General features: G+C 49.1%; 1 protein-coding gene, 8 non-coding genes and 1 pseudogene across 12 annotated transcripts in view; all 10 read right to left on the bottom strand.

Annotated features, from left to right (window-relative positions):
• Positions 1-17,685, bottom strand: part of gpt.L (glutamic-pyruvate transaminase (alanine aminotransferase) L homeolog) — a 32,433-nt gene extending 14,748 nt beyond the window's left edge. The window contains exons 1-3 of one of the 4 annotated variants that reach the window (XM_041565445.1): positions 17,623-17,685; positions 13,274-13,784; positions 4,736-4,919 (exon numbers count right to left, since the gene is read on the bottom strand). In XM_041565445.1, coding sequence (XP_041421379.1) covers positions 4,736-4,919; positions 13,274-13,281 — 192 coding nt within the window. In that variant the 5' untranslated portion in view covers positions 13,282-13,784; positions 17,623-17,685. 4 annotated transcript variants of the gene reach the window in all.
• A 1,715-nt stretch (positions 17,686-19,400) lies between these two features.
• LOC121394901 lies at positions 19,401-19,519 on the bottom strand. The gene has a single exon (XR_005962079.1). It is a non-coding gene; the product is annotated as a 5S ribosomal RNA (ribosomal RNA).
• A 765-nt stretch (positions 19,520-20,284) lies between these two features.
• On the bottom strand, positions 20,285-20,403 carry LOC121394939. The gene has a single exon (XR_005962110.1). It is a non-coding gene; the product is annotated as a 5S ribosomal RNA (ribosomal RNA).
• A 763-nt stretch (positions 20,404-21,166) lies between these two features.
• LOC121394950 lies at positions 21,167-21,285 on the bottom strand. The gene has a single exon (XR_005962121.1). It is a non-coding gene; the product is annotated as a 5S ribosomal RNA (ribosomal RNA).
• Positions 21,286-22,046: 761 nt separating this feature from the next.
• LOC121394961 lies at positions 22,047-22,165 on the bottom strand. Its single transcript, XR_005962132.1, has one exon. It is a non-coding gene; the product is annotated as a 5S ribosomal RNA (ribosomal RNA).
• A 759-nt stretch (positions 22,166-22,924) lies between these two features.
• On the bottom strand, positions 22,925-23,043 carry LOC121394972. Its single transcript, XR_005962137.1, has one exon. It is a non-coding gene; the product is annotated as a 5S ribosomal RNA (ribosomal RNA).
• Positions 23,044-23,798: 755 nt separating this feature from the next.
• On the bottom strand, positions 23,799-23,917 carry LOC121394902. Its single transcript, XR_005962080.1, has one exon. It is a non-coding gene; the product is annotated as a 5S ribosomal RNA (ribosomal RNA).
• Positions 23,918-24,669: 752 nt separating this feature from the next.
• Positions 24,670-24,788, bottom strand: LOC121394903. The gene has a single exon (XR_005962081.1). It is a non-coding gene; the product is annotated as a 5S ribosomal RNA (ribosomal RNA).
• A 758-nt stretch (positions 24,789-25,546) lies between these two features.
• Positions 25,547-25,665, bottom strand: LOC121394904. The gene has a single exon (XR_005962082.1). It is a non-coding gene; the product is annotated as a 5S ribosomal RNA (ribosomal RNA).
• Positions 25,666-26,416: 751 nt separating this feature from the next.
• On the bottom strand, positions 26,417-26,533 carry LOC121394971 (annotated as a pseudogene).
• Positions 26,534-26,549: the final 16 nt, after the last annotated feature.

The raw sequence follows: 26,549 nt of genomic DNA on the forward strand, positions 1-26,549 counted from the left end.
GGGAAGGGGAAAACCTTTTTTACTTCCTTGTTTTGTGTAAAAAAAAAAAAGAGTCACGCAATTTCCCTCCCCACCCCTAATTTGCATATGCAAATTAGGATTTGGTTAGGCCAGGTAGAAAGATTCGGCCGAATCCTGCTGAAAAAGGCCGAATCTTGGCCTAATCCCGAACCGAATCCTGGATTCGGTGCATCCCTACTGTACAGTGCTCTGCCCTCAAGGAGTGAGGTAGCAATAACCATACATTTGTAGCCTTACTGAGTATTTTATTTTTAAGATGGGGTCAGAGACCCCTTTTGAAATCGGTAAAGAGTCAGAGGCAGGCAAATATTTAAAAAAAAAAAAAAAAAAGAATGAAGACCAATTGAAAAAAAAGTTGCATAGAATTAGCCATTCTAGATCAAAGGGTAACTTAAAGGCTGTTTACGGAGCTGATTTTGGAAGGTGCTGCATCGAGTATCATGTCCCCGGCATTTGTACAAGTACTGGATATGAATAACTGACGGAGAGATGAAACAGGAATAACTGTATAAAGAGAATCAATGTAGTAACACATAGCAGCCAATCAGCAGGTAACAAGAGTCACATGTCTGAACGCTGGTTGCTCTGGGTTACTAGACCTGGTACAGAGAGTTTATGACTGTGAGCCCCGGGGGTGTCAGACAGTGAAGTATTTGGACCATCCGAATTCCAAACACAAAGTTTTCAGCAGGAAAAGAAAATATTAATGTCTGAAACACATCAAACTCCTTTCTGCTATTTATTCAATAGGTTTAATAGGACAGTTCCCCTTTAAGTTAAATGTCCGTTATTCTATCCCTCCTTTGTGAGGCTGGGGGGGACAATTTCCATAACATGTTTATCCAAAGGATTCTCCCCCTGCTGCTCACATTCCTCTCATATGTGGAACAAATAAAATGCTCAGTTGGGGGAATAGGAATAAAGAATGACTGGCGCTACATTAATAAATAACGTTTGTGTGTGAGATCCACAGGGGGAATAAAAGGGCCGGGATCTCAGGAATTCCCAATAAAAGGCACAAGACACAGAGCCAATGAAATCAGGCAGAATCCGTGTCAGTTTCCATAGAGATGAATGGGGGGAAGAATCCGCTCGGCACAGGGAACAATCCCGGCCTTGGTATCACATTAGACAATGGGCCGATGGTTCTGCCGCCTGCTAATTCCCACCTGCCGCAGAGACTTGAATGGGAATGAACTTTCTTACTTGCCCTTTGCTCAGTCCTACAGGGAGACATATGGGAAATACAGATTTATATTGTATTCCTGAATATGGGAAATAACTGCATCCTTCTTACTTGCCCATAACTATCGCTGATAAGGGTCACGTGTGTGATATTAATATTGTTTTCCTAAATCTGGGAAATATGATACGGCAAACGGTGTCGGACTGGCCCACGGGGATACCAGGAAAACTCCCGCGGGCCCAGGTGTCAGTGGCCCCTCCTGCTGATAAACATTTGGCCTATTTCATGGTCATTCCCTATTTCTATGAGAACAAAGAGACTAAATAGATGGAATAACAGATTATAGTCTGTAAAGAAAAGAGACTAGGAGAATAGAGGTTGAGTGAGGAGAGGAAGAATAATAATATTACTGAGAGTGGCCCCTGGTCTTAGATTAACTGGTGGCCCCTGGTCTAAGGTTTTTGGGTGGGCCCTGGTGTCCCAGTCCAACACAGAGGGCACACACACACACAAATATATATACACACACACACTTTTGGGGTTAAAAGAATAATAGTGTGACCACCTCTTGTAATTTAGGACAGAAGTGGTGTAACAGGAGAAAGATATTTGTATCACAATTATGTTGTACATTGGGGGGGGATTTGCACCCCTAACAAACTAAGACTGTGTCCCCCACTCCCCCAATACACCCAACCAACCAGGACAATTCTTGTCTCTTTTCCACTCACCCCCATAAAATACAACCAATCATGACTGTGCTCCTGTCCGCTTCCCAATATACCAGCCAATCAGGATTGAGTTTCTCACCCCCCCCCCCCTACCTAAATAACCCAACCAACTAGGGGTGCATTAGTGTTCTCCTTGGCCCTGATCTAATGAACCAGCAGTAGAGAAGAAGTTCTTGCTGCTCAGGCTCAGGGTGTCAGCACCCATGACAGACAGACAGAGACAGACAGACAGACAGACAGACAGACAGACAGACAGACAGACAGACAGAGAGACCTCGGGGAGAGACAAGCCGAGTCCTGCCCCACTTTGCTGCTTTGGTTTATGTTCCAGGGACCCAGCCCAGTAGCAGTTCCCAAAGAAACAGAGGGGAGAGGAGTTTGGGGCTAAAGGGGGAGAATTGGGGAGGGGCAGCAGGTTAGTGCAGGACTCTCAGTATGTGGGGTCAGGGCCACAGAACGGAGTTTAGGGGTCACAGGAGAAGAGGGTTTAGGGGGTACAAGTTAATAAGTGGGTGTCAGTAACAAGTCCTGCGGAGGCTCAGGGTGCTGTACAGGAGGAGGCAGTAACCTCTAGTAGATTTGATCAGCCCAGTGATTTTGGGGCCACAGTGATGCCCCGCGAGTGTCAGCTGCTTTGTGGCAGGAAGTGATGAGAGTTTGTTTGGGCCCCTCTGTAGGTGAAAGGCAGGAGGAAGCTGATGGGTTTTAGAGAACTGAGAGGGGCCCATTCTCTCCCACTGCATGCTGGGACATTGCCTATTGTATACTGTGTGCTTATTGATCACATGGGCTGTTCCCTTTTTGGGATATAGAATGTAATTGTGACATAAACCTTTATACTCTGCCTGCAATATTATTGGCTGAAAGAGAATATCCCCCCATGTGACAGGCAGAGGGGCCAATATCAATTATACAGGACTCAGGGGGGTGTAAGCTCCTATACACCAGCCTATCTGTGGGGGTCCGTTTGGGCCTCGGTCTACTTGAGATACCAGAGGGGTTACCTTGCACACATGCCATCAGGTTGTGTAATTTTGCATTGGGTGGAACAGGTGGTGCATGTGCCAGGCATACAGTAGTGACAACAGAGTTACAGCAGTGCTGGAGGGCACACACTTACAAGAAACAAGTCTGCTATTTGCTAAATCATGCCCGTCCCACAGGGTGACCCCCGAGAGCCTATAGCTACACGTTGGAACAGATCAGCATGACATTATTATAGGGTTAATAGAGGAGCATTGGACTGGCACGACACTTGGCATCCTGGTCTCTGGGGAAGGTGCCCGTCTGAGTTATTACAGGAGAACCTGAAGGAATGGACGACTCTTATAACTCACATAGCGGCCTCCCTGCACGGATATCTGCTATATATACCCCATACAATTCATATAGTTGTGGGGCAGACAGGGCAGAGATAGGGTTAACTGCATAGGCAAGGTCCCGTATCTGTCAACAACTCCAGCAACAGACACACCCCTGCCTGCCCTCCTGCACAATGTACACTGCGTGGGTTGTTATTTCTGGAACCCCTCCTGGTACCCCAAGTGCTGCCCTCCTTTATCTGTACCCACATTCAGCCAATTACACTGCGCTACCATCATGTGGGCGATATCAATTCCCATGACTGTTTCCGGTAGGGATGCACCAAATCCAGGATTCGCTTCGGGATTCAGCCAGGATTTGGCCTTTTTCAGCAGGATTCGGACGAATCCTTCTGCCCAGCCAAATTTTCATATGCAAATTAGGGGCGGGGAGGAAAAAAATCGCATGACTTTTTGCCAGAAAACTAAAAAGTAAAACATGTTTTCCCCTTCCTACCCCTAATTTGCATATGCAAATTAGGGTTCGGATTCAGTTCAGTATTCAGCCGAATCTTTCACGAAGGATTCGGGGGTTCGGCCAAATCCAAAATAGTGCATCCCTAGTTTCCAGTGACAATGCTGGGGGGGCATTACTGGGGGGAAATCAGCACCCCTATAATTTACCCATCTCAAGCAATAGGTTCAGTCATGGCTGTGCCTCCATCATCACTGCGGTAACACAACCTCTAAGGCTGCGTCTGAGACGGATGAGATGGAGGAACAAGTTGAGCAAGTCATTGAGTGAGAAGTGTTTCCTCAGCTAAGGAGATTCCTCCCTAATAATCACAATCACGGCCATTAGATTAGCGGAGATCACAATTACAGCTAATCCTCCTATTGTGTCACGCTACTAGCAAAGTAACCGTCGCTGTGCTGGAGAGAAATTGAGGCAATTTAAAGGGTAAGTAAGTAAACACCTCCTGACAGTTGGGGGGGGTATTATTGCCCCACATTTATGACCCCCTCCCAAACCTGCAGTTTCCACCTCTCCCTGCCCTTTGATGAGGCCGTGGCAGCACTGGGAATCATGGGAGCAGTAATGAAGGCTCAGCCGGGGTTAATAAAATGAGGCTACGTGGGACCTTTACTCAGATCAAACAGAACCTGACACTTGTTAAAAACTGGTTCCTCCAGCAATTCCCATTCCGCCCCAAGTTCACTGCCTTTAACCCCTTCACTGAGGGACGAGTCACTTAAGTGAAGTCCCAGGAACGTTGTGAATAACTGGGTCTCTAACACCTGTGTGAGTGTGTGAAGGGGGTTAATTCCCCAAATAAAGTGGCCAAAATACTTTTGTGGAACCACAGAGCAAGTTTAACATTAGGGGGGTCTGCGTCATACAGAAATGGGCAAATTCTAAGGCAGCAGCAATGATAGAGGTGCTTCCTACAAAGGTGGTCCGGTCTACTGCCCCCCCAAATATACCGACCCCTCACCTGCTGCAGTTCTTTCTCCAGCTCCACAGCCCTGATGACGATGGGGCCCCTCACTGCGTATTCCACTTTCTGGATACAGGGATTCATGGAGTCCAGAGTCAGGATCCGGTTGCATGTCCCGTTCTCAGACATCTTGCGAGTAACTTTCCCGTCCCGTTCAGCCAGCGGCGTTCCTGACAGCGACCTGAGGGGGCACAGGAGGGCAGAAGTGAGCTGGGGGGCCAATCTGCTCCTAAACACAACAGAAGCATTGGGGGCCAGCACCCCCCTCAGAGACCCCCTGAGAATACTCATGTCCCAGATGCTCCAATTGGAAAATAAAAGAGAGAAAAGGGTCTCGAGAGCCACGAGGGTCCCCTAGAAGCCAAATGTAAAAGAGAAGATGTGGCAGGTCCTGGGGGCACTTGGGGAGATCTGACGCCGGCAGTTTGTGAGAAGCAAAAGCTCAGCAAGTCCAGGCAGCCGGATACAAGTCTGTGAGTGTGTGAGAATGTGAGTGTGTGCGAGTGTGCGAGAGAATGAGTGTGTCCGTGTGGGGTGAAAAAAGGAGAAGTTCAACTTTAGACTTTTGTTCTTTGCAATTCCCCTCCCTACAAGTAACCCTGCAGTGTTGTGCAACTATAACCAGATCCCACCTTCTACAAGTGCTACACTGAGAACCCTGGTACCTGCTGTGTGACTATAGGGGGCACCCCCAGATCTAGGCTGCCTTACACTAGTGGTATATTCTATATCCAGTCCTCCTCTTACTGAGACCCCCAGACTCACCCCGGCCCAGTTATGTAGGACAGGACTGAGCCACTGACACACAATGTGCCTCCAGGGTAGAGAGTCTCCAGCGGGGAGGGAGGGATCTGCCCCGGGAATGAATTGGGAATCACTTATCAGAAAGTCAGTTCCGCCCCACAATGTGCCGGCAGGAATCCTGTGCAATGGGAAATGCAGGAATATTCGGATAATGGGAAACTCCCAGCACCCACACACACACACTACCAGTCTAGCCGGGCACCCACACTATACCCTGATCATTTGGGCTCCCACTGAGTATATGCACATCAGAGGATCCCCAATTAATGTCCTGCAACCCCTGTGCCCGAGGAGGTCCCAAATCTCACTCAGTCTACAGCCCCTATGCCTGGGAGGAGCCCATACTGTGTCTGGAAGTAGCCCATACAGTAGTATGGTAGCCCCTGTGTCTGGAAGGAGCCATAAAGTGGTAGGGCAGGAGCCCATACATGGCATGGCAGCCCCCATATCTAGGAGCCTATATAGCGGTATGGCAGCCCCAGTGCCTTGATGGATCCTATACAGCATCATGGCTCCTGTGCCCCAGTATCAGCCAGTACTGAAATGAAATTAGAGTCCGGTCACCCAGTTCCTATAATGGGAGAATAAGAAAGAGGCGTTTGTGCCCAGTCCCATGTCCCCGTATAATACACAGACCCCCAGCCAATAAAGGGCAGGGATTGGGCCACAGGCAAAGCAGCTCAGGAAAGCAAATAAGTGAGAATTAAAGGAACTTTCCCTTTGGTAACGTGAGACAAGAGTTGTGTAAGTTGTGCACCCGGCGCTCCCACACCCCCAGCACTAACACGTGTACAAACCTGCCCGGGAGATATTTTATCCTTTCTCAGTCTCCTCACCCTCTGCTGGACTACAACTCCCACAATCCTCCGACATACAATCAATTCCTCCGCTGATTCTTCCAATGTAAAGACTGAGCAGGACTGAGGGTCGGCCCTCGTGGGGGCTCAGTCGGATGAGTGACAGGTTTACTATGGAATCTGTTCTGGGTGGGGCAAGAAAAACTCTAAAATGTGCAGATTGTCTCCTGCAGGGGGGGATATAGAGCCGACGGGGCAAACCTTCCTTTCATGCTTTTCAACTACATTTCCCAGCATCCCCTATCAGAAGCAAAGTGTGAAAAGATGATCCAGATGTTTTTCTGCCCAAAAGCCAAAAAGTGCAGTGGAAGCTGCTGAAACACCCCATCACCCCATGGCCTGGCAGCACCCCCTCCTCTGGGGCCCCATTATTTACATACAGCAGCCAGACTGTCAGTTTAGGCAGATATAAAGTATAACTGTCACCCCTATACTTCTTATTTGTGCCCCTAGAGGTAGTGGTCTCCCACGAGTTCCTATTTATAAGATATTGGAATAATCCCCATGCCACATGTAAGAGAACAAATCTCACCCATGTTGGTTCCATTATTTGCCCTTTAACCCAATTGTGCTTCTGGAGACTCCTTGGGGCCCTGCTGCACCCCATCATTAATAATAACTAATAACCCCTCCACGAGTCACTCCCGGCCTATAGGGCCACTTGCAGCTTTGCCTGGGGGCAGTGGTGCCAAAGGGCTGTAACCCATAGCAACCAAAGGATTTGCTTTCATAAAAAAGTGGCAACATACAAAGAAAAATCATAATGATCTCATTTAAAGGGGAACTAAAATCAAAAGAAATGATTTCATGATGTGCAGAGACCTCCCAGTCGGTATTATGCTGCACCCTTCTCTCAGGCACTTTATGGGGTTCCTACTGTGGCTCCTGTACTGGTGGGTACCAATCTCATTGCCCCTCCATCATCATAATGTCTGGGCCTCAATCACTGGGGTCCAACCCCAGGTTTCCTCTTCCCAAAGCCTCATCCCTCTGGTCCTATATCCTCTGCTCCATTCCCACCCTTTATACAGAGTCACATGACCCTGACAAATGGGGGGCGCTGACCCCTCTCACACAGGATCTACATCACTGCGCTGAACTTTACCATTACCCCCCCCTCCACCCCAGGGAAACACCCTCCTCCCTGCAAATGGAATAGTCTGACCCCTCCTATACAGGATCTACATCCCCATGGGGCCACACTAAGCGCAGCGGCTCTTCCTCCCCCAGGGAAACACCTTTCCCACAAGTCAGTTACATTCAAGGGGGAAAATGCTAGAAAAATATATTCTTTTTAATGAGAGTAATTTCTAATTTAGCCCAGCAAATTGTGTTTTCAGCCTTCTTACACCCACTAAACACTAACAGGGGAGCAAAACATATAATCTAATTGAATATTAGGAATCTTGTGCTCAACGGCTACTTATTTACCACCCCCAACAGATGGAAAATAAAATAAAAAAGTACATAAATATTTATATTTTAATATTTATATATATGATCAGCCTGGTGATCTCTCCCTTGTTAAAAAGACATCCAGCCCTTCCTTAAATCTGTCTAATGTTTCCTCCAGTGAAGCTGCTTCCAGGAGCCAATCCCACAGCCTCACTTTAAATCAAAAGGGGTGAAGGTGGGCAAGAGAAATGGGGCAAAAGGGTGGGGGGTAGAAGGATGGAAAAGAAATCACAAGGGGAGGATAGCAGAGGCTTTTTGAGGGTTTAAATTTATGAATAACCCCATACAAGTGATCCCCTGCACTCAACCCATTATCAATATATTAAGGACACTGAGACATTTTGTGCCTTAAAGGAGAACTAAAGCCTAATTAAAGAAGTAGGTAGAAATGTTGTACATGATGTTTTGTGCTTCTGTACCAGCCCAAGGCAACCACAGCCCTTTAGCAGTAAAGATCTGTGTCTCCAAAGATGCCCCAGTAGCTCCCCATCTTCTTTTCTGCTGATTCACTGATTCACATGCTCTGTGCTGCTGTCACTTACTGAGCTTAGGGAGCCACTCACAATATACAGTACACATAGAATAGAAATGTCACAATATAAGGCTGATTAGTAATTAATACACATAATTACTACATGGCAGCACAGAAACCAGTGCAATTAGCATCAGAATTGAATAATCAGCAAACCTGTAGCATCAGCTTATATTACAGCCAGGGAAGCTCATTTTCTGCTGGATAATTAGTGACGAGCCCTAAGCTTAGCTTCTCAACAGCCAATCAGAGCCCACTGAGCATGTGAGTGTCACAGACACTTTCCAAGATGGTGACCCCCTGTGACAAGTTTGAAGTCCTGGATCATTGCTGCTATTGACAAGTTGAAACTTTAGCCTCGTGCAATAGGTTCACTATATCAAATATGGTATTTTTAGCCACATTCATTTTTAGGGTTTAGTTCTCCTTTAAATTCAATCCCTGTTTTGTTTAAAGGGTAAGACATTTTTAGTAGCTAAAGGCACAAAATGTTTCAATGTCCTTAATATATTGATAATGGGCTGAGTGCAGAGGATCTCTTGTATTTGTCTATGTGAATTTTGTTACAACCTCATTGCACCCGCTTAATGTTTTAAAAAATGAGTAGTGAGCACAACTTTTCCCGTTTGCTATAAATAACCCCCCCCTCCCAATAGGAGTGCAGTAGCCCTTGGGTTATTTCCCAGTGTTAGTAGAGGCGAGTGTATAAGGTCTCCCCCTTGTGTTACACAATGATATCAGCCAGACTGAATGATATACCAAGTTAGACTGTAAGCTCTATCGGGCAGGGACCTCCTTTTCCACTGTGTCTTTCCACTTACCATATAGCACTTAAGTGCTTTATCCTGATCCTGTGTATTTTATTGTGTGATTTGTTTTCCCCATGTATAAAATAGAGATTTACCGAATCCACTATTTTGGATTCGGCCAAACCCCCGAATCCTTTGTGAAAGATTCGGCCGAATACCGAACCAAACCCTAATTTGCATATGCAAATTAGAGGTGGGAAGGGGAAAAAATTTTACTTCCTTGTTTTGTGACAAAAAAGTCACACGATTTCCCTTCCTACCCCTAATTTGCATATGCAAATTAGGATTCAATTCGGCCGAATCCGAATCCTGCTGAAAAAGGCCGAATCCCAAACCGAATCCTGGATTCGGTGCATTCCTAGTATAAAATATATATATATATATTGTACTTTTATACACTGTACAGCACTGCGGCTCCTTAACAGCACTTTGCAAATAAAGTTATAAACACACACACATACATACATACATACATACACACACACACATACATACAAATACACACATACATACAGCTGATTTCCCACACACACTGGCACAGAGAAGCAGTACTGGTCTCGGACTGATGGACTGAACTCGCTGGTGTCTGTGAGCTGCTAATTTGTGTAGTGAGTCTGGAGCACCTGTGCAGTGTGTGTGCCAGATTCACAAGTCCTAGAGCAAGGGCACCGGTATAACTGTATAATGTGATACATCTGCTGAGTCGCCAGTTATCTGGGGAAGAACAAGCAGGGGCAGAGTCCCAGGGGTGGGACAGGTAAGGCATCTGATTGGCTGGGGAGGATACACCCCTTGCACGCCCACTGCTATATCATAACATTATACTCAGCACAGGTACAGTATATATATATATATATATATATATTATATAGTGAATAAAGTACCCCCTCTTGTAAAATATAAGGATATTATAAGTTACCGAGGAGTTTCATGACCATATAAAAGTACGAGGCCAAAGGTCATGGAACTCCAAGGTAACTTCTAATAGCCTCATATTTTGCAACTCACCTTCAATGTAACTTTTAGTATGTTATAGAATGTCCTATTCCCAGCTACTTTGCAATTGGTCTTCATTGTTTATATGTTGTACTTTTTGAGTTATTTCCCTTTGTCTTCTGAACCATACCAGCTTTCAAATGGGGGTCACTGACCCCATCTAAAAACAAATGCTCTGTAAGACTACAGATTTATTGTTATTGTTTTTTTTTTTTATTCCTCATCTTTCTATTCAGGCCTCTCCTATTCATATTCCAGTCTCTTATTCAAATCAATGCATGGTTGCTAGGGGAATTTGGACCCTAGCAACCAGATGGCTAAGATTGCAAACTGGAGAGCTGCTGAATAAAAAGCTAAATAAGTCAAAAACCACAAATAATAAAAAATGAAAACCAATTGCAAATTGTCTCAGAATATCCCTCTCTGCATCCTACTAACAGTTAATTTAAAGGTGAACAACCCCTTTAAAATACATAATATTAAAAAGGAGGAAACGATGGATTTTAACCCTAATGCACAGGATCAGGCTCATGAGTCACAACTTATGTAGAAATAATAACGTTTTCATGCAGTAAATGGAGAAAAATGGCTGCTGAAGGATTTAATCTGATTTTTTCGGGGGGGGGGGGAATTTACCCCTGTGGGGTTCCTTTTCTTTTGTTCGTTGATTTATAAGTCAGCGGTCACCCTCCAGCTGTTGTTGAACTACAACTTCCCACATGTCTGACACAGATGATCCCCATTTACTGTTGAGACATAAATACATTTGTTCCTATTACCTGAACTTGTTTTCCCTTTCTATTCACCCACATAGAGGCGGAGCCATAAAACGACACCCAATATGGTAAATTGTCACTTCCGTACATGTCAGTGCTCTACTTAATAGCAGGAACCCCTAGAAATGGGGGCCAGGCTTGTGCACCCCAAAACACACGGCACATTCCATATCCCTCACTGCATAAACCCCCAGAGCAATGGGGCCCAACAGGTCAGTGTTAGAAAGAAGAAAGTGTCCAGTTCTCAGCACATTCCCCCCTACCCAATCTCATGGGAAACCCCTGTGCATCATGGGAGTCAGAGTAGGATACAATTAGGGACCCAGTATTTCCCACATGGGACTATAGAGGGGCAGCCAGAGAATAGTAGGAATGCTGGATACTGTGTTTCCCTTATCAGAAGGGGTTAAATAGGGCCTCATTTAGATGCATGCTGCAGACTGTACAGATTTCTGTGCAGCCATTGAACATGGCGCCAGGTGAGAAGAGCACATGGAACTTACCTGCCATTGTACAAATTCCATGTTTCCCACATACAGTGGGACGAGATCAGATCTGAGTCCATTCTGACTGGCCTGGGATAGTGGAGCCTCTCACCAAATCTACCTGAGCAAATGCAGCCAATCAGCACGATGCACACACCTGAGGCTCCCAAATGTGGCAACAGCAGAGAAGGCTCCGCCCCTATTTTGGGCAGCCAGTAATCTAGCGCTCTTGTTCAACCCCAGCAACACCATGATGGACCCACCTGTGGCTGTGTTAAAGGCATGGTTGACCTTAAAGATGGAAACTCAGTTGGCATGATACTGAATTTGTATTGTGGTTGCCAGGGTCGCTGCCCTAGCAACCGCACAGTATCTAAAGAAGGAGATAAAGGGAGTCAGAGTAGGATACAATTATAGGGACCCAGTATTTCCCACATGGGACTATAGAGGGACAGACTAACAGCTCTAACCAGGCAACAAGGAGAGTTTTATATGGGACAAGAAAACAAGGTGGGGCCCAACTGTCCCGTTTTAGAGGGACAGTCCCTCTTTTGACAGCTCAACCCACAGTCCCTCGTTTGTACTGGAAAGTCCTGTTTTTTTCTGCACTGAACAGCCAGAAAAAGAAACAATGTTTCTAACTTAATTGGCTTTTGGCAGAGAGCCCAGAACAGCCACAGCTGCAGATAAGATACATTTGTAACAATTCACATGTATCTAGATAAGTAAATAAGTAATTGTAACAATATCAGATAACAGGTCCCTTGGGAGAAGGGAGACTCACAGCTTTTAAAGGGCAATTCACCTTCATTAGCAAAACTGTAATAACTGAAAAAAATCACAGACATGTGTTCAAACCTGTGAAATTTTGTAAAATGAACATGGTAATTAGGGGGTGTGGCCACAAAAATGGGCGTGGACAAAAAATTACACCACGCTATGCAACGCCAACTTTTTTGTCCCTTTTGGGGACAAAATATCTTGTTGATATCTTGTATTAAGAGCAGTTTTACTACAACTGGAACCCCAAGACTGACGCCTGTCCCCCTCTACTGAATGTAATGGGAAACCCCCGGCCTCTGGGAATTGGAACAGATTTTTTTAAAAATGTGCAAGGGGGAAAATGGGGGTTGGTCGAAAACCAGAGGATTTGGGGGTGATGCTGTAGCCCATTGGGAAGGTGATAATTGTCACCTCAGTTACTATGTCTCTATGGGAAATAAATTTCATTATGTACAAGAAACTCTTTTTCATATTGGGAATCTCTGATGTTTAGGGTCTGTGGCAAATTTAATCTGTGCCCTAAATACTGAGATGCCCAGAAGAATTGCAGCGTTGTTTATTATTAATTATTAATTATTATTAATGTTCCATTGCAGCCCTATGGGAAAACAGGCGTGTGGCTCATACTGGTGGGAAATGGTACTGCAAGTGACAGAGATCTCAGTGCTGTTCTATTCCTGCCAATAACAGTCAAATAAAGTAAAAACTGATAGAAATGGCCACTCCCCGAACTGGAGATTCTGGCCAATAGCAGAGGGGCTGCTGTAACCTGCCATAGACTCTCACTATTTACTGGGCCTCTGGAGGGGGCAGTGTTGGGCCTTGTTTGAATCTTAGTCCAGATTATGAGAAATCTGACTTTATCCATTTTGCAGGGGGATTTTGATTAATCAAATACAAGAAATGCAGATTTTGGCTATTTTGGTGGAGCTACAGTTGCCAGAGCTCATTTGCCAGTTTTAGTACATCAGTCAAACAGCAGTGCAACACAGGGGCCCAGCAAGTCCCAAACTGACGTTGTACCCAACGCTGACTTACCTCTTCATCCCTCCCTCAGGGATCTGGGTCTGAAATCTCTTTATGTCCCTCCCTCAGGGATCTGGGTCTGAAATCTCTTTATGTCCCTCCCTCAGGGATCTGGGTCTGAAATCTCTTTATGTCCCTCCCTCGAGGATCCAGGGTGTGAATTATGTCCTTATGTCCCTCCCTCGAGGATCCAGGGTGTGAATTATGTCCTTATGTCTCACAGAGATTGTGTTCTTCAGTCCCTCGGGTCTCAGTGCCAGCGATTCTGTGCCTCTCCCTTAAGGAACCAGTACCATCCGTCTTTGCCCATCTCTCAGTGATCCGGTTACCAGGGATTTGTGTCCTTGTTGTCCCTCAGGGATCCAGGGCCCGGGGTTCTGTGTCTTGTTGTCCCTCAGGGATCCAGGGCCCGGGGTTCTGTGTCTTGTTGTCCCTCAGGGATCCAGCGCCACAGTAAGTTCCCGTCTCTGTTAGAACCTCCAGGCTGCTGTGTCCGTGTGTCTGTGCCCTTAGTATTAATATCCTGTGGGAAGAGCAGAACATTCTCAGAACCTGCGGCTCTTCTGGTCTCATGTCACACACTGTCCTGACCTTTCCTCTTTCACTGGGACAGAATGAACCCAAACCCTTCCAGGTACCACCAAACTACCCCCCCCCCCATTCCAGTCCCAGCTCCTGGCTGCCAATCTGCCCCATCACATTCCCATCTGCCCCAACTACTTATGGGCAAACACTTATTGGACCTACTGTAGTTCCTCAACTAAATGGCCTGTGACTGGTGAGTGTCCCCAGAAGATGAGAGAAGATCAGACAGTCCCCCTTTCTCATGGTTCCTCACCGTGTGAGACCTCCATATCTGACTCAGGCTGAGAGACAGCTCCTTGTACCGATAAGAAAGATGGGGCCCCTCTCAGAACCAGAGATAAAGAAACACTTGGGTTTGTTCCTAATAATCTGCCCCTTGCACCCTCCATCCCTCCCTGCCTGTGCCCCGCATGCTGCCCCCCCTTCCACATCTTATTTCTTTTTATTCTGTGTTTATTTATTATTTTAAATGATCTTCTTTTCTATTTTGCCTCTTTCTCATGTGAAATTTGAAGTGCTGTCTAGTTGTTAGGGGCAGTGACACCCGGCAACCAACCTCCTGAAACTGTAACTTTTTCTATTTGTGTTTCCCTGGTTCATCTAATTTATAAACCTTGTTCAAGGGGACTGCAACTACAGGTATGGGACCCCTTATCCAGAATGCTGGCAGCATATAGTGAACTGTATTAGATTGACACAAACTGATCCTGCTCACACTGGTTACTACAATCCAATGGCGCCGACCTTCAGCCAAACATCAGGCCCATCTCATTATCCTCATTTCTGCTTCTCTTAATCCATATTACATTATATCTCTGAGGCTGCTAAACATGCCTAGTGCATGAAAAGAGGTTTTACCTGGAAACTGAGCCACAGAGCTTGCCATTCTTAAGAATCTGCAGTTCCCTTGTTTGTTTTTGGTGGTCACTGAAGTCTGACGTGGATATTGCTCATATGGAAAAATGAGGGTCTCGTAATCCAGTCACCGCCTGTTCTGTCCTCCTCAGGGTGGCCCTGGGCTACAGCTCTGCCCCTCAGGTTACATCTTGTGGGACATTCAATCCTCTGCCTCTCCCCCGGCGCCCTCCAGTAAGGATCCACAGCTATTTCTGGGCTCTGATATAACTTACTACATTCTTTCTATGTACAGAGGAACTACTACTATAGGCACCATCTCTCCCTACTATACCTGCTATCCCACAGTCACACTCGCTTCCCAGAGACTATTATCCACTGTTACTATAGTCACCATCTCTCCCTACTATACCTGCTATCCCACAGTCACACTCCCTTCCCAGAGACTATTATCCACTGTTACTATAGGCACCATCTCTCCCTACTATACCTGCTATCCCACAGTCACACTCCCTTCCCAGAGACTATTATCCACTGTTACTATAGGCACCATCTCTCCCTACTATACCTGCTATCCCACAGTCACACTCCCTTCCCAGAGACTATTATCCACTGTTACTATAGGCACCATCTCTCCCTACTATACCTGCTATCCCACAGTCACACTCCCTTCCCAGAGACTATTATCCACTGTTACTATAGACACCATCTCTCCCTACTATACCTGCTATCTCACAGTCACACTCCCTTCCCAGAGACTATTATCCACTGTTACTATAGACACCATCTCTCCCTACTATACCTGCTATCCCACAGTCACACTCCCTTCCCAGAGACTATTATCCACTGTTACTATAGACACCATCTCTCCCTACTATACTTACTATCCCACAGTCACACTCCCTTCCCAGAGACTATTATCCCACTGTTACTATAGACACCATCTCTCCCTACTATACCTGCTATCCCACAGTCACACTCCCTTCCCAGAGACTATTATCCACTGTTACTATAGACACCATCTCTCCCTACTATACCTGCTATCCCACAGTCACACTCCCTTCCCAGAGACTATTATCCACTGTTACTATAGACACCATCTCTCCCTACTATACCTGCTATCCCACAGTCACACTCCCTTCCCAGAGACTATTATCCACTGTTACTATAGGCACCATCTCTCCCTACTATACCTGCTATCCCACAGTCACACTCCCTTCCCAGAGACTATTATCCACTGTTACTATAGACACCATCTCTCCCTACTATACCTACTATCCCACAGTCACACTCCCTTCCCAGAGACTATTATCCCACTGTTACTATAGACACCATCTCTCCCTACTATACCTGCTATCCCACAGTCAAACTCCCTTCCCAGAGACTATTATCCACTGTTACTATAGGCACCATCTCTCCCTACTATACCTGCTATCCCACAGTCACACTCCCTTCCCAGAGACTATTATCCACTGTTACTATAGACACCATCTCTCCCTACTATACCTGCTATCCCACAGTCATACTCCCTTCCCAGAGACTATTATCCACTGTTACTATAGGCACCATCTCTCCCTACTATACCTGCTATCCCACAGTCACACTCCCTTCCCAGAGACTATTATCCACTGTTACTATAGACACCATCTCTCCCTACTATACTTACTATCCCACAGTCACACTCCCTTCCCAGAGACTATTATCCCACTGTTACTATAGGCACCATCTCTCCCTACTATACCTGCTATCCCACAGTCACACTCCCTTCCCAGAGACTATTATCCACTGTTACTATAGGCACCATCTCTCCCTACTATACCTGCTATCCCACAGTCACACTCCCTTCCCAGAGACTATTATCCACTGTTACTATAGGCACCATCTCTCCCTACTATACCTGCTATCCCACAGTCACACTCCCTTCCCAGAGACTATTATCCACTGTTACTATAGACACCATCTCTCCCTACTATACCTGCTATCCCACAGTCACACTCCCTTCCCAGAGACTATTATCCACTGTTACTATAGGCACCATCTCTCCCTACTATACCTGCTATCCCACAGTCACACTCCCTTCCCAGAGACTATTATCCACTGTTACTATAGACACATCTCTCCCTACTATACCTGCTATCCCACAGTCACACTCCCTTCCCAGAGACTATTATCCACTGTTACTATAGACACCATCTCTCCCTACTATACTTACTATCCCACAGTCACACTCCCTTCCCAGAGACTATTATCCCACTGTTACTATAGGCACCATCTCTCCCTACTATACCTGCTATCCCCCAGTCACACTCCCTTCCCAGAGACTATTATCCACTGTTACTATAGGCACCATCTCTCCCTACTATACCTGCTATCCCACAGTCACACTCCCTTCCCAGAGACTATTATCCCACTGTTACTATAGGCACCATCTCTCCCTACTATACCTGCTATCCCACAGTCACACTCCCTTCCCAGAGACTATTATCCACTGTTACTATAGACACCATCTCTCCCTACTATACCTGCTATCCCACAGTCACACTCCCTTCCCAGAGACTATTATCCACTGTTACTATAGGCTCCATCTCTCCCTACTATACCTGCTATCCCACAGTCACCAGTCACCATTACCACTATAGGCTGCTCAATCTGTAGGTTCAAATGAAATGTATTACTAATTTTCCCCACCAGCAGTGGTTGCTCAGTTGGGGGGCACCATTACATTCCTGCTGACTCCCTCTAGAGAGATCAGTGTCACAGATACAGGAGTGTGGCCCCTATAGGGACCCTCATACGCAGATATCATTCAGGAAAGATATAAATGAAGATTGTTACTGTATCTCTATATGAATATCTGTGGTAGGATTCATATGCTGATGCTCAAGTGGCAAAGCCCCTCACATGCTGGGTATCCCCCCTACCTGAGAATGGCGGCGGCAGCCGGAGAGAAGAGCCCCTGTTCCTCTGTCTCCATGGCAGGAGCTGGGCCCAGCGAGACGAATGAGAGGGAGGAATGTTCTGCAGTGCAGCAGGGAGCAGCCAACAGTCAGACAGAAGGAGGAGAGGGGCCCGGCCTCACTCCAATCTCATTGCTCCCAGATACACGTGGGGAAGGGACTGTCCTATAAACTGATATAAAATCACTACTCTGGGCTGTGTGTGTGGCCCCAACATATTCACTGCTATATATACAGCCCCCATTTATATTCCCTGCTGTATAAGAACCCCATCCCTATTCACTCCTATAAAAGGGCCCCATCCCTATTCACTAGTATACAAGGGCCCCATCCATATTCACTCCTATAAAAGGGGCCCATCCCTATTCACTATTATAAAAGGGCCACATCCCTATTCACTACTATAAAAGGGCCACATCCCTATTCACTATTATAAAAGGGCCCCATCCCTATTAACTACTATAAAAGGGCCCCATCCCTATTCTCTAGTATAAAAGGGCCCCATCCCTATTCACTACTATAAAAGGGCCACATCCCTATTCACTATTATAAAAGGGCCCCATCCCTATTAACTACTATAAAAGGGCCCCATCCCTATTCTCTAGTATAAAAGGGCCCCATCCCTATTCACTACTATAAAAGGCCCCCGTCCCTATTCACTATTATAAAAGGGCCCCCATCCCTATTAACTACTATAAAAGGGCCCCATCCCTATTCTCTAGTATAAAAGGGCCCCATCCCTATTCACTACTATAAAAGGGCCCCATCCCTATTCACTACTATAAAAGGGCCCCTTCCCTATTCATTACTATTAAAGGGCCCCCGTCCCTATTCACTACTATAAAAGGCCCCCGTCCCTATTCACTAGTATAAAAGGGCCCCTTCCCTATTCATTACTATTAAAGGGCCCCATCCGTATTCACTACTATAAAAGGGCCCCATCCCTATTCACTACTATAAAAGGGCCCCATCCCTATTCACTACTATAAAAGGGCCCCATCCCTATTCACTACAGCTTCTCATCCTGCTATTCCGGACATTTGAGTCTATTGATCAGGACACAAGAGGAGGTCCTTTAGTGCATCATTTATTTAATCTACATTTATTGAATGTAAGTGCAGGGGTTTCATTTGGAGGGTTTCCACCAGATGGACATTGATCTTAAATTTAACCCCATTTACTTATGTAACAATCCCTCTCGTTGGTGACAGGCCCAGACACAACCTCACGTGTCTTTATTGTTGGTTTATCTCTTGCCTGGCACAATGGTGGCTGCTCAGGACTCATCAACAATCCTGTGTGTGGGAAGAGAACATTTTCTGAACACACATCAAGATCTTTCGTGCCGGCCCCAAGTGCTTAAAGGTAAGACTGGAAGAAAATCTACTTCTCATGATAAACAAGCCATGAGCCCATTCCAAACGATTCTGACTGGCCACACACCCTCACTTTTGTAACCAGCCAGAGACCATTGAAGTCTCACTAGTGACTCAAAGCAGGAAAACTTGTGTAAAAGCGAAAAGAAAGAGCTGGACAAAAGAACACTGACATTTTTCCACTAGACATTTTGCTGAGAGGCCAAGCTTGTCCTGGCCAAGGCCCGCAGGTGTACAGTTCAGCGTATGGAGTGGCTCCCTTACGGGGGTGGGGGTCTCTATCAGGCAGCTAGCTGTCTGGCTGTTGCGGGAAGGAAAAAGCAGGGAGGAGACTGCCCCCTGCTGCTCAGAAGGGCAAAGTGCAAAAGCCTACGACACCTGGTATTCCCAGGCGGTCTCCCATCCAAGTACTAACCAGGCCCGACCCTGCTTGGCTTCCGAGATCAGACGAGATCGGGCACTTTCAGGGTGGTGTGGCCGTAGGCGAACACAAGGCTGACTTTTCCTCCTCTTGTGCTGCCTTCTTGGGGCCCAGCTCCTCCCCATGCAGGGCTCTTTTCCCCAAGATAAACAACCCCAGCCTGGACAGCCGGCCCGCCTACCTCAGCTCCTCCATCCCTTTCACCCCTGTACTTACACCCCTCTGCCCTCTCTCCAGCTCACTCATAACCTTCTTAAGGACCGCATATACTGGAGGCCAAATCCCAGCTGCCTACCCCAGCTCGGGCCTGACCGGGGGGCAACCGCAGAAAAGGCTCAAACTGCCCTTTCCCCACCCCCCACCACTTCATGCCCTTTTCTATACAAGACGGGACCTTATTTGCTACGGCCGCCGCCAGCGAATGACACTGCCTACAATTGGACAGCTTGTTCTCTTCAACCCCCCCCCCCCCCCCCCTCCCATGGCCCTTGTCAGCTCAGGATAGCCCTTGCATCAAAGTGTCCAGCAAAATCCAAGGGCAGATCACTTCCAGCGCCATCCCAGAGTCCAGCTTGCTGCTCACCTCCTGAGAAAAGGCCCTTTCCTTTTGTGTCTGAGGCAGACACAAAAAAGCCTTTTTTCCACTCGACATTTTGCTGAGAGGCCAAGCTTGTCCTGGCCAAGGCCCGCAGGTGTACAGTTCAGCGTATGGAGTGGCTCCCTTACAGGGGGTGGGGGTCTCTATCAGGCAGCTAGCTGTCTGGCTGTTGCGGGAAGGAAAAAGCAGGGAGGAGACTGCCCCCTGCTGCTCAGAAGGGCAAAGTGCAAAAGCCTACGACACCTGGTATTCCCAGGCGGTCTCCCATCCAAGTACTAACCAGGCCCGACCCTGCTTGGCTTCCGAGATCAGACGAGATCGGGCACTTTCAGGGTGGTGTGGCCGTAGGCGAACACAAGGCTGACTTTTCCTCCTCTTGTGCTGCCTTCTTGGGGCCCAGCTCCTCCCCATGCAGGGCTCTTTTCCCCAAGATAAACAACCCCAGCCTGGACAGCCGGCCCGCCTACCTCAGCTCCTCCATCCCTTTCACCCCTGTACTTACACCCCTCTGCCCTCTCTCCAGCTCACTCATAACCTTCTTAAGGACCGCATATACTGGAGGCCAAATCCCAGCTGCCTACCCCAGCTCGGGCCTGACCGGGGGGCAACCGCAGAAAAGGCTCAAACTGCCCTTTCCCCACCCCCCACCACTTCATGCCCTTTTCTATACAAGACGGGACCTTATTTGCTACGGCCGCCGCCAGCGAATGACACTGCCTACAATTGGACAGCTTGTTCTCTTCAAACCCCCCCCGCCCCCTCCCATGGCCCTTGTCAGCTCAGGATAGCCCTTGCATCAAAGTGTCCAGCAAAATCCAAGGGGCAGATCACTTCCAGCGCCATCCCAGAGTCCAGCTTGCTGCTCACCTCCTGAGAAAAGGCCCTTTCCTTTTGTGTCTGAGGCAGACACAAAAAAGCCTTTTTTCCACTCGACATTTTGCTGAGAGGCCAAGCTTGTCCTGGCCAAGGCCCGCAGGTGTACAGTTCAGCGTATGGAGTGGCTCCCTTACAGGGGGTGGGGGTCTCTATCAGGCAGCTAGCTGTCTGGCTGTTGCGGGAAGGAAAAAGCAGGGAGGAGACTGCCCCCTGCTGCTCAGAAGGGCAAAGTGCAAAAGCCTACGACACCTGGTATTCCCAGGCGGTCTCCCATCCAAGTACTAACCAGGCCCGACCCTGCTTGGCTTCCGAGATCAGACGAGATCGGGCACTTTCAGGGTGGTGTGGCCGTAGGCGAACACAAGGCTGACTTTTCCTCCTCTTGTGCTGCCTTCTTGGGGCCCAGCTCCTCCCCATGCAGGGCTCTTTTCCCCAAGATAAACAACCCCAGCCTGGACAGCCGGCCCGCCTACCTCAGCTCCTCCATCCCTTTCACCCCTGTACTTACACCCCTCTGCCCTCTCTCCAGCTCACTCATAACCTTCTTAAGGACCGCATATACTGGAGGCCAAATCCCAGCTGCCTACCCCAGCTCGGGCCTGACCGGGGGGCAACCGCAGAAAAGGCTCAAACTGCCCTTTCCCCACCCCCACCACTTCATGCCCTTTTCTATACAAGACGGGACCTTATTTGCTACGGCCGCCGCCAGCGAATGACACTGCCTACAATTGGACAGCTTGTTCTCTTCAAACCCCCCCGCCCCCTCCCATGGCCCTTGTCAGCTCAGGATAGCCCTTGCATCAAAGTGTCCAGCAAAATCCAAGGGGCAGATCACTTCCAGCGCCATCCCAGAGTCCAGCTTGCTGCTCACCTCCTGAGAAAAGGCCCTTTCCTTTTGTGTCTGAGGCAGACACAAAAAAGCCTTTTTTCCACTCGACATTTTGCTGAGAGGCCAAGCTTGTCCTGGCCAAGGCCCGCAGGTGTACAGTTCAGCGTATGGAGTGGCTCCCTTACAGGGGGTGGGGGTCTCTATCAGGCAGCTAGCTGTCTGGCTGTTGCGGGAAGGAAAAAGCAGGGAGGAGACTGCCCCCTGCTGCTCAGAAGGGCAAAGTGCAAAAGCCTACGACACCTGGTATTCCCAGGCGGTCTCCCATCCAAGTACTAACCAGGCCCGACCCTGCTTGGCTTCCGAGATCAGACGAGATCGGGCACTTTCAGGGTGGTGTGGCCGTAGGCGAACACAAGGCTGACTTTTCCTCCTCTTGTGCTGCCTTCTTGGGGCCCAGCTCCTCCCCATGCAGGGCTCTTTTCCCCAAGATAAACAACCCCAGCCTGGACAGCCGGCCCGCCTACCTCAGCTCCTCCATCCCTTTCACCCCTGTACTTACACCCCTCTGCCCTCTCTCCAGCTCACTCATAACCTTCTTAAGGACCGCATATACTGGAGGCCAAATCCCAGCTGCCTACTCCAGCTCGGGCCTGACCGGGGGGCAACCGCAGAAAAGGCTCAAACTGCCCTTTCCCCACCCCCCACCACTTCATGCCCTTTTCTATACAAGACGGGACCTTATTTGCTACGGCCGCCGCCAGCGAATGACACTGCCTACAATTGGACAGCTTGTTCTCTTCAACCCCCCGCCCCTCCCATGGCCCTTGTCAGCTCAGGATAGCCCTTGCATCAAAGTGTCCAGCAAAATCCAAGGGGCAGATCACTTCCAGCGCCATCCCAGAGTCCAGCTTGCTGCTCACCTCCTGAGAAAAGGCCCTTTCCTTTTGTGTCTGAGGCAGACACAAAAAAGCCTTTTTTCCACTCGACATTTTGCTGAGAGGCCAAGCTTGTCCTGGCCAAGGCCCGCAGGTGTACAGTTCAGCGTATGGAGTGGCTCCCTTACAGGGGGTGGGGGTCTCTATCAGGCAGCTAGCTGTCTGGCTGTTGCGGGAAGGAAAAAGCAGGGAGGAGACTGCCCCCTGCTGCTCAGAAGGGCAAAGTGCAAAAGCCTACGACACCTGGTATTCCCAGGCGGTCTCCCATCCAAGTACTAACCAGGCCCGACCCTGCTTGGCTTCCGAGATCAGACGAGATCGGGCACTTTCAGGGTGGTGTGGCCGTAGGCGAACACAAGGCTGACTTTTCCTCCTCTTGTGCTGCCTTCTTGGGGCCCAGCTCCTCCCCATGCAGGGCTCTTTTCCCCAAGATAAACAACCCCAGCCTGGACAGCCGGCCCGCCTACCTCAGCTCCTCCATCCCTTTCACCCCTGTACTTACACCCCTCTGCCCTCTCTCCAGCTCACTCATAACCTTCTTAAGGACCGCATATACTGGAGGCCAAATCCCAGCTGCCTACTCCAGCTCGGGCCTGACCGGGGGGCAACCGCAGAAAAGGCTCAAACTGCCCTTTCCCCACCCCCCACCACTTCATGCCCTTTTCTATACAAGACGGGACCTTATTTGCTACGGCCGCCGCCAGCGAATGACACTGCCTACAATTGGACAGCTTGTTCTCTTCAAACCCCCCTCCCATGGCCCTTGTCAGCTCAGGATAGCCCTTGCATCAAAGTGTCCAGCAAAATCCAAGGGGCAGATCACTTCCAGCGCCATCCCAGAGTCCAGCTTGCTGCTCACCTCCTGAGAAAAGGCCCTTTCCTTTTGTGTCTGAGGCAGACACAAAAAAGCCTTTTTTCCACTCGACATTTTGCTGAGAGGCCAAGCTTGTCCTGGCCAAGGCCCGCAGGTGTACAGTTCAGCGTATGGAGTGGCTCCCTTACAGGGGGTGGGGGTCTCTATCAGGCAGCTAGCTGTCTGGCTGTTGCGGGAAGGAAAAAGCAGGGAGGAGACTGCCCCCTGCTGCTCAGAAGGGCAAAGTGCAAAAGCCTACGACACCTGGTATTCCCAGGCGGTCTCCCATCCAAGTACTAACCAGGCCCGACCCTGCTTGGCTTCCGAGATCAGACGAGATCGGGCACTTTCAGGGTGGTGTGGCCGTAGGCGAACACAAGGCTGACTTTTCCTCCTCTTGTGCTGCCTTCTTGGGGCCCAGCTCCTCCCCATGCAGGGCTCTTTTCCCCAAGATAAACAACCCCAGCCTGGACAGCCGGCCCGCCTACCTCAGCTCCTCCATCCCTTTCACCCCTGTACTTACACCCCTCTGCCCTCTCTCCAGCTCACTCATAACCTTCTTAAGGACCGCATATACTGGAGGCCAAATCCCAGCTGCCTACTCCAGCTCGGGCCTGACCGGGGGCAACCGCAGAAAAGGCTCAAACTGCCCTTTCCCCACCCCCCCCACTTCATGCCCTTTTCTATACAAGACGGGACCTTATTTGCTACGGCCGCCGCCAGCGAATGACACTGCCTACAATTGGACAGCTTGTTCTCTTCAAACCCCCCTCCATGGCCCTTGTCAGCTCAGGATAGCCCTTGCATCAAAGTGTCCAGCAAAATCCAAGGGGCAGATCACTTCCAGCGCCATCCCAGAGTCCAGCTTGCTGCTCACCTCCTGAGAAAAAGGCCCTTTCCTTTTGTGTCTGAGGCAGACACAAAAAAGCCTTTTTTTCCACTCGACATTTTGCTGAGAGGCCAAGCTTGTCCTGGCCAAGGCCCGCAGGTGTACAGTTCAGCGTATGGAGTGGCTCCCTTACGGGGTGGGGGTCTCTATCAGGCAGCTAGCTGTCTGGCTGTTGCGGGAAGGAAAAAGCAGGGAGGAGACTGCCCCCTGCTGCTCAGAAGGGCAAAGTGCAAAAGCCTACGACACCTGGTATTCCCAGGCGGTCTCCCATCCAAGTACTAACCAGGCCCGACCCTGCTTGGCTTCCGAGATCAGACGAGATCGGGCACTTTCAGGGTGGTGTGGCCGTAGGCGAACACAAGGCTGACTTTTCCTCCTCTTGTGCTGCCTTCTTGGGGCCCAGCTCCTCCCCATGCAGGGCTCTTTTCCCCAAGATAAACAACCCCAGCCTGGACAGCCGGCCCGCCTACCTCAGCTCCTCCATCCCTTTCACCCCTGTACTTACACCCCTCTGCCCTCTCTCCAGCTCACTCATAACCTTCTTAAGGACCGCATATACTGGAGGCCAAATCCCAGCTGCCTACTCCAGCTCGGGCCTGACCGGGGGGCAACCGCAGAAAAGGCTCAAACTGCCCTTTCCCCACCCCCCACCACTTCATGCCCTTTTCTATACAAGACGGGACCTTATTTGCTACGGCCGCCGCCAGCGAATGACACTGCCTACAATTGGACAGCTTGTTCTCTTCAACCCCCACCGCCCCTCCCATGGCCCTTGTCAGCTCAGGATAGCCCTTGCATCAAAGTGTCCAGCAAAATCCAAGGGGCAGATCACTTCCAGCGCCATCCCAGAGTCCAGCTTGCTGCTCACCTCCTGAGAAAAGGCCCTTTCCTTTTGTGTCTGAGGCAGACACAAAAAAGCCTTTTTTCCACTCGACATTTTGCTGAGAGGCCAAGCTTGTCCTGGCCAAGGCCCGCAGGTGTACAGTTCAGCGTATGGAGTGGCTCCTTACGGGGGTGGGGTCTCTATCAGGCAGCTAGCTGTCTGGCTGTTGCGGGAAGGAAAAAGCAGGGAGGAGACTGCCCCCTGCTGCTCAGAAGGGCAAAGTGCAAAAGCCTACGACACCTGGTATTCCCAGGCGGTCTCCCATCCAAGTACTAACCAGGCCCGACCCTGCTTGGCTTCCGAGATCAGACGAGATCGGGCACTTTCAGGGTGGTGTGGCCGTAGGCGAACACAAGGCTGACTTTTCCTCCTCTTGTGCTGCCTTCTTGGGGCCCAGCTCCTCCCCATGCAGGGCTCTTTTCCCCAAGATAAACAACCCCAGCCTGGACAGCCGGCCCGCCTACCTCAGCTCCTCCATCCCTTTCACCCCTGTACTTACACCCCTCTGCCCTCTCTCCAGCTCACTCATAACCTTCTTAAGGACCGCATATACTGGAGGCCAAATCCCAGCTGCCTACTCCAGCTCGGGCCTGACCGGGGGCAACCGCAGAAAAGGCTCAAACTGCCCTTTCCCCACCCCCCACCACTTCATGCCCTTTTCTATACAAGACGGGACCTTATTTGCTACGGCCGCCGCCAGCGAATGACACTGCCTACAATTGGACAGCTTGTTCTCTTCAAACCCCCTCCCATGGCCCTTGTCAGCTCAGGATAGCCCTTGCATCAAAGTGTCCAGCAAAATCCAAGGGGCAGATCACTTCCAGCGCCATCCCAGAGTCCAGCTTGCTGCTCACCTCCTGAGAAAAGGCCCTTTCCTTTTGTGTCTGAGGCAGACACAAAAAAGCCTTTTTTCCACTCGACATTTTGCTGAGAGGCCAAGCTTGTCCTGGCCAAGGCCCGCAGGTGTACAGTTCAGCGTATGGAGTGGCTCCCTTACAGGGGGTGGGGCTCTATCAGGCAGCTAGCTGTCTGGCTGTTGCGGGAAGGAAAAAGCAGGGAGGAGACTGCCCCCTGCTGCTCAGAAGGGCAAAGTGCAAAAGCCTACGACACTGGTATTCCCAGGCGGTCTCCCATCCAAGTACTAACCAGGCCCGACCCTGCTTGGCTTCCGAGATCAGACGAGATCGGGCACTTTCAGGTGGTGTGGCCGTAGCGAACACAAGGCTGACTT

The sequence above is a fragment of the Xenopus laevis genome, chromosome 6L (genome assembly GCF_017654675.1).
Source record: "Xenopus laevis strain J_2021 chromosome 6L, Xenopus_laevis_v10.1, whole genome shotgun sequence".
Lineage (NCBI taxonomy): Eukaryota > Metazoa > Chordata > Amphibia > Anura > Pipidae > Xenopus > Xenopus laevis.